General features: G+C 39.2%; 1 protein-coding gene across 2 annotated transcripts in view; it reads left to right on the top strand.

Moving 5' to 3' along the window:
• The first annotated feature begins 10,602 nt into the window (after window positions 1-10,602).
• The window catches only part of MAP4K5 (mitogen-activated protein kinase kinase kinase kinase 5), a 96,388-nt gene continuing 89,202 nt past the window's right edge, over window positions 10,603-17,788 (top strand). Inside the window, exons 1-2 of one of the 2 annotated variants that reach the window (XM_090270848.1) lie at window positions 10,603-10,797; window positions 11,068-11,284. In XM_090270848.1, coding sequence (XP_090126974.1) covers window positions 11,177-11,284 — 108 coding nt within the window. In that variant the 5' untranslated portion in view covers window positions 10,603-10,797; window positions 11,068-11,176. Of the gene's footprint in view, window positions 10,845-11,067; window positions 11,285-17,788 lie in introns of both variants that reach the window. The other variant, XM_090270847.1, reaches the window with a different exon arrangement.

Genomic DNA, 17,788 nt, shown 5'->3' with positions numbered 1-17,788 from the left:
TGGATTGAGCATCAGCCTGTGAACCAAGTGTTGCTGGTTTGATTCCCAGTCAGGGCACATGACTAGGTTACATGTCAGCTTCCCAGTTGGGGGTGCAAGTGAGAGGCAACCACACATTGATGTTTCTCTCCCTCTCTTTCTCCTTTTCCATCTCTCTAAAAACAGATAAATAAAATAAAATAAAGTAAACTTGTTAAAAAAATTTTTTTTTAATGAAGTGGGTTCTCTTCTTCTTGTTGTATTTCTTTGCTACAATTCCCAGTTCACATTCCAGACTGATAATCCCTTTCAAGTGAATCCCATTAAAATAGCAGATTCCCCAAAACAATTGTCCTATAATTGAATATCTATCCCTAATTTAAAAATAAAGTTATTTAAAAACCCTTTTCCTATTGTAATTAATAAGTAATCTGTGGGATAGTACTCAGTTACTGTGGGAATCTTTTTTTAAAATCCTCACCAGAGGATATGTTTATTGATTTTAGAGAAAGAGGAAGGGGGAGGGAAGGGAAGGAAAGAGGGAGAAAGAGGAAGAGAGAGAGGGAAAGAGAAACATTCATGTGAGAAACATCACTTGGTTGCCTCCTGTACATGCCCTGATGGAAGACAGAACCTGCAACCTAGGTATGTGCCCTGACTGGGAATCAAACCCAAAACCTTTTGGTGTACGGGACAATGCTCCAACCAACTGAGCCACCTAGCCAGGGCAAATGTGTGAATATCTTGGCTAAAAACTTTTTATCCCAGATTATGAGCATAACATTAATTACGCTTACCTGAATCAATCTTACATTAACGATTTTAAAATAATTACCCAATTTATTTTACATTTAGTAGCTGGTATTCCCCTTCTCATCTTTATTTGTTGAATACTGTTATACATTCATGAAATCTATGACAAATTTTTTTTTGTGTGTGTTGTTATCTATCACCATCATTATTCTTTCTGATATTCAAATTGCCCTAAATTTGGCCAATGGGAGCCTCTTCAAGTCAACCCTCTACCCTTTATCATATCTTATTTATCTTTGATCATTACTTTGTTTTCTGGCACAAGAAAAATTTTCAAGTTTCCCGTCCTCAGAACTAGAATTAGCTCTACCCCCCTTCTTTTAAGTTTAATATGTTATCTTTATTACTGTAAAGTTAGAAAACATGACTTGTGGGTCACTCCTTTGGTTGCTGGCTGGAGTTTCACTATTTCTAGATTCTTACAGTAGACATGCTTAGAACATATGTATTTTTTTAAACCATAAATTTAAATAAATTTAATCTACTCTGAAGATATACTTCCAACAGTATGCAGATACATATATAGGGTTATTTATTGAAACATTTTTTTCTAATTGCAAAATACTGGCAATAACCTACATGTCCATATATAGGAGAATGGTATACTATAATACATCTCCACAATGGAATACTAGACAGCTGAAAAGAATACAAAAGAACTTTATGGATTGACATAGGATACACTGCTAAGTGGAAAAAAATCTGAAGGGCAAATACGTTTCCTTCCTGTAAGAAATGATATGAAAAATAAGTGTATCTGTTCATCTGTGTAAAAGAAACATAGGAAATTGCTAAACAAGAAACTGGAAAAGGATGTTCTAAAATTGTGAAATCAATTCTGCACAACTCTGTGACTATACTAAAAGTACTAAATTATACTATTTAATTGATGAATTATATAGTAAGTGAATTGTACTCAATAAGGCTGTTTTTAAAAAGTCAACATAAAGTTTACTTTAAATTTAAAACAAAAAGGAAAAAGAAAAGTTCCTCCTCCATGTGTGCTTCAGTACTCTAAATCCTCTCCTTGGCTCCTCTGGGATGTTATTTTATAAATTATTCCCTCTTTCCTGTATCCTCAATTATTTTTTCTTCCATAGGTTTCTTCACTATGCTCATTTCCTCTCATCATACGAAAAGGGCTCTCTCAATCAAGAGTTTCTCAGTAGGTGATGCTCCAACTTGCTTCTTCCCTCTATAGCTAGCAGTCTTGAAAAAAATATTTCTATTAGATTGCCTTTGGCTGTAACTCAACTGGCTTAAACAAAAGGGACATTTTTTTTTTTTAAGATAGGTTGGTTCTATGGCAGCTAATTCATCAGTTCAACATCATCGAGAACTAAATTATGATTTAGATTTCACTGCTATAAAAAATTACAGTGGCTTAAAATAGATACTTCCCTCTCATGAAATAATTTGAGCACAAGCCATCCAGGGCTAATATGGTGGCTTCAAAATAACAAGGAACCGAAGTTGTTTATACTTTCTTCCATCCTTAACTTGGGATTTCCCTTGTATAATCTAAGATGGCTGCTTGGGCATTCACAGCCTCATTTTAGTCATACAGAAGGGAAGAAACATATATATGATATATACATATATCCAAAAAAACCAGACTTATTTTCTGGAGGGTGGGCCTCTTGTAGTACAGGCTTCCCTTGCTAGGTGAATGTTCTAGGAACCCATCTATATCAGTGGCATTATTGTGAGAGGTTGTGATGGGCTTCAGTGAATTTTTTTTTTGAAGACTCTTTAAATGTGTTTGTCCATTTCATGATGGGTGATTTATGAGCGCATCTGCCCACACTGTGCTGAATGTTCAGCAGTTTTTGACCACCCTCCCTATTCACCCAATCTCATTGGGAGCAACTTTTTTGTTCCCCAGGATGAAAAAAGTCCTCAAGGGAAATGTTTGCCCTTGTGGAAGAGGTGAAACAAACAATGGCAGAGCACTAACATTTTTGAATTCAAAAACTGTTCCAAGCAGCAGAAAAAATGTCTCACTAGATGTGTTGCATCAAATGAAGAGTACTTCGAAGGTGAATTAAGTTTAAACATGTAAGAATGAATACACACTTTTTTATAAATAAAATCCATTTTTTGGGGGGTCTCCCCTTGTATCCATTCTAAAAGTACAACTCAGAAGTTGCACATATCACTAATACTAATGACCAGTACATGTCCCACCTAGTTGATAACTATACCATGTATCCAACTAAAATTTAGGGGGTCTAATACTAAAGAAGCAAAATGGACATTGGAGTATACTAGCAGACTTTGCCACAAGGACCAAAGTTTCACTCTACCATCCTCAGTGTGTTGGCTTATTTTCCAATGAGGGCTCTTCTCATGGCTCCAAAATGGCATCTGCCATTGCAGTCACCAAAGGCAGATAGTAATGTCTAGAGACAAAAAAAAAAAAAAGAAAGGAAAAAAAAGGGCATATCTGTGTCTTGTGTAAAAGTGAGGAACCTTCCTAGAAGCACTCCAGCAGACTTTTCCTCATGTGTCATTGTCTAGAATTATCTAAGCCTAAATCATTCCTTTAACAAGAGGAATGAGGCTAGGCCAATTAAGATTTATCTTCTAGGATTGGGCAGTATCTCAGTCTCCTCTCATTAACATAGCCACTCAGAAAATAAACATAGCCACTCAACAAAATTGTGGTTCTGATAATAAGAAGAGAGAGGATAGTTTTTGAGCACAAGGCCCAAGGTGATAACCATAGCTTCCATTTTTTCCTTACCCACCACTAGTATCTCATCTGGTGGGGTGACCCAAACTTTACTCCCATAGGATCAGGGTTCTTAGTGGTCTTGCCTTCACTGGGTTGCTGCAGTTTCCCACTGTCCAGTACTATTGGACCTGTGAACAACAAGAGTTACCCTAGCACATGCCTGGGGTTCCAGACATAGTCCTTCTTATTCTCTTTGTGGAGCAATAACCAATTTACTCTCGGTAATTATATCCAGTCACCCTAACCAGTACAATGATGCCCTCTCCGTTGGCTCAGTGGTGTTAAGACCTCAGATCAGCCCAGTGGCAGTTTCAGCTTCTTATTTTCTGGAGCTATGACTCTGTTATGTGGAAATAGTATCTGTGCCTTGGGCACTAGGGCCTTCAGATCCACCAAGCCCATGTTTTAAAGACAAAATTATAGAGATGAAATTGTAGAGATAAAAGTTCTTCAAGTGAGTTATTAGGAATAATAGAAGAGCCACTGCTACATCCACTTCTTGGTTCCTAGGCCCATAAACAGAACAGGCAAAAGTAGGTTTATACTTGTGAGTACGCAAATCACAATTTGTTCTTGTATTATTTATTTCTATTACAATTGTAAACCTAATTTTGTCAACCCCTGTATTCTGAGCATGGGGTAGATGGCAATATATATTGGCTACTGGGTCAAGTCCTATATCATAACCTCACAAAGGTTATCTCTCAGCCAGTGCCACAACTTATCCCTCAGCAGGCTTTTCTTTTATTCTATTACATAGCTGCTTCTTTTTTAAATTAATTTTTAAAGAGAGAGAGGAAGGGGTGGGGGGTTGAGAGAGAGAGAACACATAGATTTGTTGTTTCACTTACTTATGTATTCACTGGTTGATTCTTGTATGTGCCCTGACCAGACATTGAATCTGCAACCTTCGTTATCAGGATGATGCTCTAACCAACTGAGTATCTGGTTAGGTCTCAAATTAGTTGCTTCTAAGTGATGGGTTTGAGGTAAGATTAGTTAATTCCATGGGTGTGACTCCATTCCAACACTCCCCTCATAGTAAAATGAGTCCTTGCTCAAATTTAATGTTGTTTTTGATACATGGTGATGAAATAAGGCATTCTGTAAGTCCATAAATTGTGGTATTAGTAGAGGTTTTCAGGCAGAGAAGGTAAACCTGTATCTGAAATGTGTATCTATTCCCCTGAGGACAAATCACTCTTTCTTCCATCATGGAAAGGATCTAGCATAATTAAACTGCCATAAGGTGGTTGACTAGTCTATCTAGGGAATAGTACCATTCTGAAGTCTCTGCAACAGCCTCTGCTATAAGCAAGTTAAATACTCCATACTGGCAGTAACCATATTATTCTTGGCAAGTGGAAGTCCATGCTGTTGAATCCATGTTTTGTCTCCATTCCTATTCTCACATGAGTCCAGTGAACTAGCACCAAGGTGACTGCATGGAGGCTGACTGACATCCACAGGACAAATCATCTTGCATACCTCATTACTGGGATGGATACCCTTTTATGGGTATTTTAAATTTTTAATAATTCTCTAAAATTATCTGGCATGAGCCAAACAGATGGGTTAAAAGGGAAAGACTTACATATTTCAGATCTTTAATGATGGCACTAATTTCTATAATTCCCCAACAGGTAAAGTTTAATTTTGATTTTCAGCTTTGGCACAAGGGAGGGTAAAAAATTAGCTGGGGATGTTTTATGTAGTCCTTCCAATCATAATAGTCCTTACTTACTCCATGTAAACTTAAAGTTGGGATTTTCCTACTCAATGTAGCTATTCCCACATACATTTTTGTAACTGGAAAGATAGACCTACATAGTTCTTCACACCCATTGTATCCACTATGAAACACACCTGAATCAAGACTACATTTGACTTTCTTAAGTCTCAATTCTGATCACCAGAATTTTACTGGTATTTTGAGATTGCAGGGATTAATATTCAGGGACAATATTTATTAATCTCTAGGTGTAAGAATTTCCCATTCCTCAGTTCACAATCACCTTAGTAAAAGGTCACAAGTACCTCTGGGATTCTCAGAAGAGATTCTCTGTTTATACCTGGCTGCACTGCAGGATCCTTCCTCAAAGGAACCTGGTCTCTCTTTCTCAAATAAGGGACTCCAGTTCATAAACTGGCTTTAGTCTAGGAATTAGGTGACATGTCTTGAATCTCTTATTACAGTGATTTCAGTTGGGTTTCTGCTCATCAAACCTAGAACTTCTGCTTAGTATGTCAAGTAGCACTTAAGTAGGCTGCTGGTTTCATTCATGCCTAGAGACCTGGTGATCATAGACGACCACTGAAGATCCTTGTAGTCAAACACCCTGATTTTACTACTTCTTCCTGAGGTTTATCATGGCAATTGTATTGAACATGTCTTTGGCACCTAAGAATCTCCCATCTGGCATTAAACTGGATCTCAATATTCCCACTGAATCATGGATCTCAATTTCATTGTGCCATTTCCATCATCATCTCCTACCAACTAAGAACAGCCACCAGAGAATTTTTCAATAATATCTATGGCTCTTTACCTAATGCATTGATAAAAGTGGATTTTATGGGCCCTCGTAGGGATGGTATGGATAGAACATAACTGAACAGGATACACATCATAGAGCAAGTCCATCATTCCCATCTCCCTAAATCTAAGATCTCTTCCTCTACACTATGACAGGGAAGTTATGGCACCTCACCACACAGACTACTAGCTTCAAGTAACCAATTTAGAAGGATGACCAGTTGCTCAAGTCAACAAATTAAATCTGAACCTCAAGTGGGTATTTGGCAAGCTCTCATAATTCTTTCAGTGCATAAGCTCTCTCCTTCGAGAACAGGTCTTGTCCTTCTCCATTAGGGCTATGCTGAAGCCTAACTCTTATTCAGTTCTCAGCCTTGTTCATATTTGCCCAAATGCCTCCATTTCATGCAGCAGGGGCCCAGTTCTTCTCTAACACTGCTCTTACCTTCGCATAACAGATCTAGGTATCACATCTAAGTGACATTGCAGCTCTGTAGTCTTTAGGATTAGGCCCTGGGCTTGATCCTCAGTCATATCTACCTGCAGCTATAAAAGATACTGTATAGTTTCCTCCAAATTCTCAAAGAAGCTTTCTGATTTTCTATTCATGCCTTAGGTTTGGAATTCAAGGCTTCCTGTCTTTTTTCACATGTATTCTCAAAGAAGCTGTCAGAGCAAATGATACCACAATTTTAGTAATTATCACTGTCAAAGCGGCTAAGTGCTAGATAGAGGTTGATCTTCCAATGCTATGCTGTACATCGGCATTCCATCACATGCCACTACTGATAATTATTTGAGTAATTGTGATGCCACTCCATGCTATGAAATACCATTGTTCTATTTTCCATGACAAATAGTTTATACAGGTAATCATCAGATATGTGAGTAACACCATCCCAGAAAGTGAGGGTTTCTTTCCTAAGGTTACTTCCAATTCCTCTAGCAGTCAGGGTTCTGGCAAGAAAGAGGGAGCACAGAAAGAGAAGCTAATGAAAGGACTATTTATAAAAATGAGGACAGGGTTAAAGAAACCAACAAGGGATAGTGAAGCACCCTGAAACTAGCAACAGTGGGGAGACATTATCATCCTTGCCCTGAAGGGACAAGGGAAAAAAAAGAGCTCATTAGAATCCTGAAAGAGTTGTGCAGCTGTAGGATAGGGCCAAAGCCAGGCACTGTGGCCTCTTCTGCATTAGTTTCTCAGAATACTAGTCTACATGAGGTGTAAGCAAATTTAGGCATCCCTTCTGAACATTATACTCATGGTGTGAGGAAACTAATAAGGAACAACATCAGGTTATCTGTAATATGTATCTTTTCTTAGTTATTGTATTTGTAGACAGGACCAACTTGTGAGTTGAATAAAGAACTCTGCTACCAATTCTCATATAAACCTTAAAACCACCATATTTGGATCAGAGTGATAGAAACAGCATTTTAACATACCAGATGAGCAATTCAAGCTGGATCAAGAAGGGATGTGCATTGCCTTCCTCAATCTTTTTAAAACTCCCATTCTAATTATCTAATACTGATTCTGAATGAGATACAGTGCATTCTACTGCTATCCAGAACAAACCAGAATTCTCCTATATGTACTTTGAGAATGTGGTTTTTGCCTCACAGAAAACTGGCCCTAATAAGTAAGAGAAATCGTGGGTTAACTATTTAAAAATCCAAAGAATAATTATGGCAGATGTCTTCCAACATTTAAGTGATTTATAGTTACCAAACACATAGAGCAACCAATTCAATCACATCGAATTACACTTTGCAACTAGTTTATGTTGGAAGATTCATCAGAAGATTATATTATTCAAATCTGTATGTCCCATAGACTAAAATATTGTCCAATGCTCTGTTCTGTCACACTTGAGGGTTTTAATTAGCCATTCTGTCTTGCATAGTAAATTGTGAACCTTACTTATATAGAAGTTAAAATTTTTTATGTCCCCATTTTAAAAAAACTCAGACTTGGCTAAAGCTGAAACCATAGGCCATAGATCACAATAAGCATTTTATTTAAGAACTTTGAAAGAAGGGAAAAGCACTGCAAAGCACAGAACAAACCATTATGAGTTGTTATATAGATGAAGAGTAAAAGCTGGAATGTATTTAAATATGAGATATTATAAACATACTAAGAAAGTAAGATAATTTGGATGGGATGAAGGGCCTATTAAGCCATATTCATTCTTATTCTATACTCTGTCATAGTAAAATTGGGTAGTTTGTAAAAAAAACTCTCCTATTAGCTACAATTTTTTATTATAATGTAACTGTTAACCTTGAAAGTATGTGCTTTAGTATATAAAATTAAGTTCACACATTGTTTATTTTATGGAAATTGAATTTGAATTTCTTTGCTAACCATGTAATATTTAACCACTAGCTATGACTTCACCAATGTTATTAAAATTAACTCAACCAGTAAGTATTTAAAAATCCTTAAGATCTTTTGGAGTTAGTATAAAGTAAATGCTTTCCTCTTTGCATGAATTGTGGTACAAGTAAAATAATGATTATAGCAGACATTTTTAAACTACCATGTAGAATCTCAACTTTTTTCATGCTGTCTACTTCTGAGTGGATAGTCAAAGCATATGGATCTACCATTACTGGCAACATAAAGTATCTTCACTTCAGGGTCTTGTTGAAATCCATGATCTCAAATTTTCTGTTGCTTAATTCATATCAAACACTGTGTTTGAAGAATAAAATGCTTGAAGGATTATCAGAAGGACATATCCTTATTCAAACTGGGAATTCAAAGTTTCCACTTTATGAAGGCTTATGAGGTAAATTTTTCTGAAGCCTTAGTATCAGGGGGAAAAAAATATGCCCCTCTCTTGATTGTGATCTCAGAAACACTATAAAGCCCTCTGCTTTGGCTAATTTGTTACGTTGTTTCACTATCCTATTTTCCTTCTCTTTAACATCATATCCATTGCCTCATTTATTGATTTTTGTCTTGTGTTGTTATTGTATTTATTTTCTGTATAATGCCTCATATTCTTTGTGGACGCGGGTATAAATAAGAATAAATATATTTCAGACTAGAGAAAGGATCAATGCTTATTGGGTCACAGGAGAAAAAAGAAAAAAGAATCTATGACAGTTAACAAGTACTAGGATACTAACAGAACATTTGAAAAGTTTTTGAGTCATTGAAGCCAAAAGTATGTGCCCACCAAAACAAGTGCCAAGAAGCTCTGAAAGAAGGAACTGTTTTCTTCAACAATTTTTTCAATAGAGCAGACACATAGGCTTTGTCCACAGACCATGTAAGTCTGAGCGTACTTATGTTCCGTAAATAAGTGCCCTTTGTGTATGAAGCACAAGAAAATACATATACCCTGTCCTGTTAAGGTGTGAATTTAATTTCTACATTATACAATTGATTACAATGATCAACAAGGAGCATATTGCCCATGAACAGAATTGAACTGGATGTTCAAAACCACAAGCCAACGTCTGGAACTTGCTCTTTTTTTATTTTATTTCATTTTTTCAGTCACTAAAGTGTTGGCTGAGTGTAATCTGGCTTTTCTGTTCAAAACTTCTACTGGGCTCTAGAAATATCTTTGCCAGTATACATAAATCCAGCAAATTTGTTGCTACCTTCATAACAAGACTGGAACTGAAACTGCAAAACAGCTTGTGAGATACCAGCCAAATCACTTTTCTCAACTCCTCTTTGATATTCTGTGTATTGTGAAGTATTTTAAAACCTTATATCTGATTACCCTCTTTATAATCCTGTAAAAATGCTTTACACTTTCTCGGATGTCAGGCGCAAACCAGATCCCTTTCAAGTTGCATATAAGGATAGTGAGATATTGCCAAATACGACGTCTTTTCCCAGATTATATACTGAAAAGGTGCTAGAACCAGAACCAGGCTGTGGTCCTTGCCATTGTTTTAGCTTCTGCAGAACTTCTGATTCAATCAGAGGACAACACCCGCGGTGAGACAGCGCGTGGGTCCAAAAGGAATAAAGGTCATTGAGACTTCCTGGGAATTCAAGTTTTCAGAAATGTCTCGGGAAAACTCCGTAGAAGACAGGTTGTTCAGGTGTGCACTCCAGCCTTAAACTGGTACCACTGGGAATAGTTTGCAAAACAGGAAGGTGCAGTAGGGTGTGCCGCGATTTAGTTAACCTGGCACTTCCCCACCTCCTTCCCAGCGCCCCACTGCCAGGTTACTTCTGGCCCAGTGCCCTCAACGTACCTTTTCCGTGAACTGGGAGGGCTGCGTTCCCATCGCCCTCGTGCTCACCCATCTCCCTCTACCCGTCACTAAGTTTACCTGACGAAATGTGGGCTGTTTAACGGAGGCCCGTCGGCCCACGAACGCCCAGGGATGTCCCTAATCTCTGCGAGTGGGTAGCAGAACCTGGCCCTAAAAAGTCGTTCCTGGCCAGGGACGCGCCCAAGGGGCTGTCGTGTCCCGACCAGGCCTGAGGGAGGCACTCTGGTCCCACGGCTGGCGCACTCGGGCGGGCCTCTGGGCGCCGACCCACGCTAACCGGGAACGTGTCTCCCGGTGACGCAGCCCCGGGTGGGAACGTGGTGCGACGGCAGGAGCGACCCGTACGCGCCTCCGCTGACTGCGAGAGGACGTGCGGTGCAACGGGAGTCGGCGGCGCAAGACTGGCAGCGGCTGGCGGGCGGGCGTTGGGAAGCAGGACGCAGGCGCCGGAACGTAGGACGCAGGCGCCGGCGAGGAAGTAGGTCCCGGGTGCGGCGCTCAACAAAGCGGGGCCGCCCCCTTCAGGTACCGAGTCGGCCCCAGGCCCGGGCTGGCGGCGGAGCTGGGCCGGACAGTTTGCGAGCGGCTGAGGAGGGAAAGGGCTGCGGCCGGACCGAAGCTGCAGGGCGCTGGGGACCTTTTCTGGGCCGCTTATCCGCGGCCCCCGGCGGGGCGGAAGGGAAGGGGGCTGGGCCGCTTGGGGTCGTAGCCCGCTGCGCCGACCCGCCTTTGCTTGTCCCTTGTGCAGGCGGAGCTGCGGGCAGAGGCTCCATGTTGGGAAGCGGCGCTGCTCGTCCTCGTTAGCGGGAATCGGGGCACCGCGGGCAGAGCCGGCGGGGGCCGGGCGCTAGGCGAAGATGGAGGCCCCGCTGCGGCCTGCCGCGGACATCCTGAGGCGGAACCCGCAGCAGGACTACGAACTCGTCCAGAGGGTCGGCAGCGGCACGTACGGGGACGTCTATAAGGTGAGGCAGGATGGCCCCGGCCCGAAGCCGGGCTCTTTTCCTGCGGTCAGTGGCTCCCGGGAAGAGAGCCACTTATTGGCAAAGTATGCGGGGGAGCATGCTTTTATTGTTGCATCTTGGAGATGAAGCGGCCGGGGTGCCGTTTACTCCATTCAGAGCACCCGATATTCATTGCTTGCTCAAATCGCTACCCTGAAGCAGAACTAACCACACCTTTGCAAACCACTGTTGTACTTTTTTGTGGTATAAAGGCATTTTAACACCTGCTTACAGTATTGAAGGTAATTGAAACTACTTACGGAGTTGCACTTGAGGATGTTCTAGTAGTAGCATGGAAAAATGCTTCGTGGAAGACAGGAGAGAATATTGACAGTCTGATATTTGCATTTCAAAAAACGCTTTAAAATCAGTGAGCTTAATTTTAAAAGTATGAACCCTGCCTCTCGATTTTAACAGCACACAGTCTAGTACTAGGTCAAAATGATGTGAGCACAAACATTATCCTATGCAGAAAGATGCTTTTCCTGGCAGAAGTTTCATCATTTGTATGGTCAATGATCTCCCCCCCACCCCCTTTCTGGGATTTGTAGTATCTCATGACCAAGCGTGCATAAGAGCTGCCGTATTTTTAATTGTGCTCTTTTGCATTATTTGAGACAAATTGATGAGGGTGAGTTTACTCTTAATTTGGGATCTAAGAAAACATAGAGAAGAAAACCCAATTCCCTAAATCCATAAAGTTCTTAAAGGCTCAAAAGAAGATTTTTTCATATCGCCTCGTGCTTTTTGTTTTCTGTTCAAAAAGAGAGCATTAATGCAACTCATGAGTAAATTAAAAGAAATTTTCTTTAATTTGCAATAGCTTTGTTTATTGGATTTAATCATGACATATATTCCATTATTCCAAACAACCCCTCTGCGTGTAGCTCAAAGGCCCTTGTATGTCCTAGTGGTAATTAACCAGTAGACTCCTCTGGGGTATGTTGTTGTTTTGCACAGGGGGGTAATATGGAAGGAAAACATTCTTTCTTCCCACTTTTTTGCTTTTGTTCAATATGCTCTCTTTGAATACGTATTAACAATTTAAGGCGATGTTATGACAGCTCTTGCACTGTTTGATCCTACTGAAGGGATAGGCTTTCTCTTCCTTAAATAGACATTTGAATCTTCTGTACTAGGCACTGTTCTAGATATGGGGTGTTTAATTGTGAGGGAGGTCCCAGATTTTGCCTTGTATACCTTTGAATTCAAAGTGGATAATTACAACAGAATCCTCTTTTTCTTTATGTAGAATTAGAGGTGATTAACTCAGCTGTTTATCCATGGATTAGTCATTTTTTGGAGTGCTCTTTTAAAAAATTGAAATTCCTGTTTGCCTTCTCAGCCTTACTTTTTAGTCATCTTTGTCTTATGATTCACTATGTATAAGTGTTTTCCCCCCCAAAATCCAAGACCTCTCCCTTTTTTCTTTAAAAATATAACAACTTAAAGCAGCTCTCTGGAGCAGGATTTTATTCTTGCCAGGGAATAAAAGGGTTATATTAAAGGGGCAGCTAATACTTGCCTTTCATCCTATACCCATGTCGCTCTTCAACAGTTCCTAAACAGAGGATCAAAGACTGAATATTTAGCATATGCCACCTTTACCACCACCCCTTCTCCCACGATCCCCTTCCCTCACATTCATGTTCCCTCACCTTTACATGTGTACTCACACACTAGGCGGCAAGCCTCTGATTCCTAAACATCTTCAACTCTGGTTCCTGGTCTTTTGTTTTCCTGTGTTCTAATTACCTGGAATCACCTCCTGCCCTCATTGAAATCTGTTGCTATCCTATCTGTCCGTGAAAGCCTTGCTGAAATGCTCTTCCAGGAAGCTCCAGCATCCCCTCTCTCCAACCTCGTCTGCTACTCTCCCCATTCCTTCATTCTGTTCTAGCCACACTAGCCTGATTCCTTAAACATAATAAGCATATTCCCACCTTTGGACCTTTGTTCTTGCTATTCCTTTTGCTCAGAATGTCTTTCCTCCGACAGCCTCACTTGCTGTCTTATCCACTTGCTTTTACACCCTTTACATCTTTTTCCCCTACTTTGTTTTCCTTTATCACCATTTATCATAATGTTTTCCTTATTTTTTTTTCTTGTTTATTATCTATCTCAATCCACTAACATACTCCATGAGGACAGGAGTTTTATCTGTTTTGTTCACTGTATGACAGCACCTAGAATTATGACAAGGAATAGAGTGTTTACTAAAAATTACTGTATTGTAATACAGTTCACAGTCCCAATGCATGACATTTAAGTGATCTTTATACAAATATTTCTATCAAAATTGTTCCCCTCCTAGGTTCCAGAGAAGTTCTAGGAATCATTTTTACCTCACATGGAATATAAATATGGAGTGGGCAGTCCCTTTTTTTCCTAACCTGTTTTGCTTTTTCTGATTGATTATAAAAGTATAATATGTTTAGCTTCAGGAAGACAGCAACATATATCTCTTGCTTATTATGGTACAATAGCAGACAGCTAGATGCTCAATAAATATTTGTTGAATGACTTTAGTTGTAGAAAATTACCCAAAGATAAACAGTGTTAATAATTTAATATAGTTTATTTCAAGCTTTCTTCCTAAATATTTTTAAACCAATATGTTTCTAAAAATGGCTTTTATAAATTGGAATTATGATACAGCTCTTTTTTCTAGTCGATTAGAATGAACATCATTTTCCCTGGTTATTAAATATTGTTCAAAAGTACCATTTTAAAAAGATCCATTGAACAAGCCCTTATTTAGTCATTCTAAGTTTCATATTTGTTGTTTCCAGTTTTAAAATAATTTTAAATTATAAATAATGTTATAATTTGTGTAGAAATTTTTGTCATGTAGTCTTATCACATGGGTTCTGTGATAAACTTGGTTCACTTTAGTGAGTCTCTCTTTTACATATCTCCCTTTTCTCCTTCAAGCCAGAACTCACAATTTTTGAATGGCTTATGACACTTTGAAGTATGTTTCAAGATTCCATTCTATAAAGGCAAAGCTTGATACATCAGAATACTTCTGTAAGCACTCACTTAATTAAGAAATATTTATTGAGTTCCAACTATATGTTAGGGTATAGGGATGCAAACATGAGAAAGTACACTGTTAACAAGGAATATATAATTTAGTCAGGAAAACAGACATGTAAACAGTCATAATTTGGTAAGTGCCATAGTAGAAGAAATGTCTAATTCTCCCTTTATTGGGGGACAGGAGAAGGGAGGAGAAGAGAGAACTGTGATGTAAACCAGGGAAGATTAACAGAGGAAAGGGCATTAACTGAATGTTAAAAGAAGGCAACGTGATTTCCAGATGGATAAGATGGGAAGATATACCAGGCTGTGAGAATAGTGTGCCAACACCTGGCAGCTTGAGAAACCATAGTGCATTTTGAGGGATCTGCATCTACATCCAAGTTTGGTGTGACCAAACCCGGCAGAGATTCTGTAGATGGAGAACACAGGCGGTTTTCTGGCAGAAAAGAACCACATAGTGGACATTGTGTGTCATGTCAAAGAATTTGGACTTCCCTGTAAACTGAGGAAACATTTTAGGGGGGCTCTTTCATGATGTAGAGCAGTGGTTCTCAACGTTCCTAATGCCGCAACCCTTTAATACAGTTCCTCATGTTGTGGTGACCCCCAACCATAAAATTATTTTTGTTGCTACTTCATAACTGTAATTTTGTTAGTTATGAATCGTAATGTAAATATCTGATATGCGGGATGTATTTTCATTGTTACAAATTGAACATAATTAAAGCATAGTGATTAATCACAAAAACAATATGTAATTATATATGTGTTTTCCGACCCTGTGAAAGGGTTGTTCGACCCCCAAAGGGGTCGCAACCCACAGGTTGAGAACTGCTGCTGTAGAGGATTAGACAAAGGTGCTGGAAGTGTAAGAACCAGGTAATGAATAATCTAGATGAAAATTTATGCAAGTACAAATTTAGGCATCGATACTGGAAATGAAAGGAAAAGATGGATTTTGAATCATGTTAAAAGATGACCAAAATTCCCTGATGATTGTTGGTGGAAAAACAGGTCATCAATGGCATTTAGAATTTCTGACTTGTGTGACTACATTGGTGCCATCAACAGAATTAACCAAACTTGTGGGGTCTGGATCTTGTGTTTGGCTTTGAGCATGTGGCATTGCATAGGTGGACATGTCTAATAAATGGTAGGAAATACAGCTCTGGCCTTTGGGGATCTGGACTGGGGATGCAGGTTTAGAAGTCATCATCACATTATGGGGGTGGTACCTATGAAGTATAGGTGAGGTCACCCTGTAGAGTTTGTAGGGGAGTTGAGGAAAGACTGTAGTGTTAGAGTGGCAGAAGAGACTATGCATTGAAGGTGTCTGAGAAGAAACAGAGAGGTATAAGGAAGTTCTTTTCATAGGTATCAAGAGTTTCAAGAGCCCATCTCTATCATCTACATTCATTCTTGTTGCCTTCCACTATGATTGCAGTAAGAAAAATTGATTTTCCAAAAAATGTTAATCTGGGTTTTGTGTCATTCCCCCTTTATCCTCCTTGTCCATTGAATGAAGTCCTAGAAAAATACGCCTTTTAAGGCCCTCCGTATAACAAAAGGCTAGCCATTCTGAACTTCCTTCAGTTCTTCATGTGCATTGTACTCCGACCTTCAGGATTTTTCAGGTACTATTTCCTTTTCCTGAAATGCTCTTCCTCTTCTTCTTGTTCATGTGTTTATCTTCTGCCCTTTGGCTTCCTTTTAAACATTGCATTTTCAGGGAGGCCTTTTTTGTTCCTTACATAGATCAAAGTTATCTGCTGTATGATTTCTTACTATAATACTCATCATTCATCACTCATTGTTGCTGTCAGTCTTCCTGCTCTACTCCAAGTGCAGGAGAACAGGGACCTTGTGTTTACTGCTGAATCAGCTAGCCTAGCACAGTGCTTAGCATATAGTATGTGTTTAATACGTTTTGAAGGAATGAGCCACAGAGTGGTCATGTAAGTAGAAAGGATTCATTACTGGTTCAAAAGAGTTGAGGTGTGAATTATGAATAAGGAAGTAGAGGGAATGTAGATCACTCCTTGAAGCCCCTTAGCTATGAAGGGAAAAGGAAATGAGACACACAGATGTTTCTTTGACAGTTTCTGGTTTTTGCCTTCCATTGAAACTGATTACAGCTTTCAGTTATTATTCCTTTTTTCTTTTTCGATCCTTACATGAGGACATGCTAAGAAAGGGGAAGCAAGGGAGAGGAACATCGATTGGTTACCTCTCATATGCCTCTGGACCAGGACCAAATCCACAACCTAGGCATGTGCCCTGACCTTACCATGAATCACATCCATGACCTTCCGGTTTACAAAATGACACTCCAGCCAATAGTGCCACACTGACCAGGCCTCAGTTATTATTCGTTAAGTTTATTTTATCATTTAAAAGTAACCGGGAGTGTTGTGAGTTTACAGAAGCTGCACCCACCAACAGTGATTCAGTGGCCACATCTTTTCTACCTCTTTTAATCTTAAACCTTTCCTTCTCCATTAAGACTTCCAGATAATTACAATTTAATAACCTTCTGGAAGGATCTCATTTTTCAATACAAATTAATCTGTATTAGGAAAGTATTAGAAAAACTCTTTCAGAGACAAGCATCCTAATAGACTAAGGCTTTAGTGTGTCCTGAGATGTAAGTCATGTGGCCAGATTTGGGGTCACCCTAATGGGCAGGCCTCAGGCTTCGACTGTGTCTACCTGATAGTGGGGGCAAACTTGCAGTCTGTCCTCCTGCCATGGAAGTCTTCTATAACTGTGTGTGGAAGACAGCTTGGAAATAACCGCTCCACAAAGGACCTCTCACACATGCCCTAGCCTTGGGAAATGGCCATTTAACTTATTTAAATAACTTATTTAAATACTATGTTTTGAAGCAGTCAGTTTCTTTTTAAAACTTTCCCGTATTGATGTAAAATCTGTTCCATTGAGAAATTGTCCCCTTGCAACAGGGCAGGTACATCTTTACTGTCACCAGCATTCTCATACTTAAACTATCTAATGCATAAGAGGTAGTCAATGAATAAATGTTAAAATAATGAATTACTCATCTTTATTTTAAATTTTAAATGTGGAGGGTATACTATAAGCAGCTCCTCTTTTATTATACTTTGTATCCTAAATTTGATAATGTTATTGGAAGTGATTTCTTTGAAATTTACATAACAACTTATATGGTTTATAATATGTGTAGTGTTTATAACTTCCCTTTTTCCCAAAAGGATTTACAGTAGAACTAAAATGAAGCACTTTACTTTGCTCCTGTCAGAGGATAAAATATTGCATTGTGTTTTCAATATAACACTTTCAATATATTTTTTAAAATTATTTATTTGTTTGTTTATTTTTTAGAGAGAGGGGAAAGGAGAAATGAGAGGGAGAGAAACATCACTGTGTGGTTGCCTCTCACTC

The sequence above is a fragment of the Furipterus horrens genome, unplaced genomic scaffold (assembly GCF_987537825.1).
Source record: "Furipterus horrens unplaced genomic scaffold, mFurHor1.1.pri manual_scaffold_3, whole genome shotgun sequence".
NCBI lineage: Eukaryota > Metazoa > Chordata > Mammalia > Chiroptera > Furipteridae > Furipterus > Furipterus horrens.
This window is presented reverse-complemented; position numbering and strand designations above follow the sequence as displayed.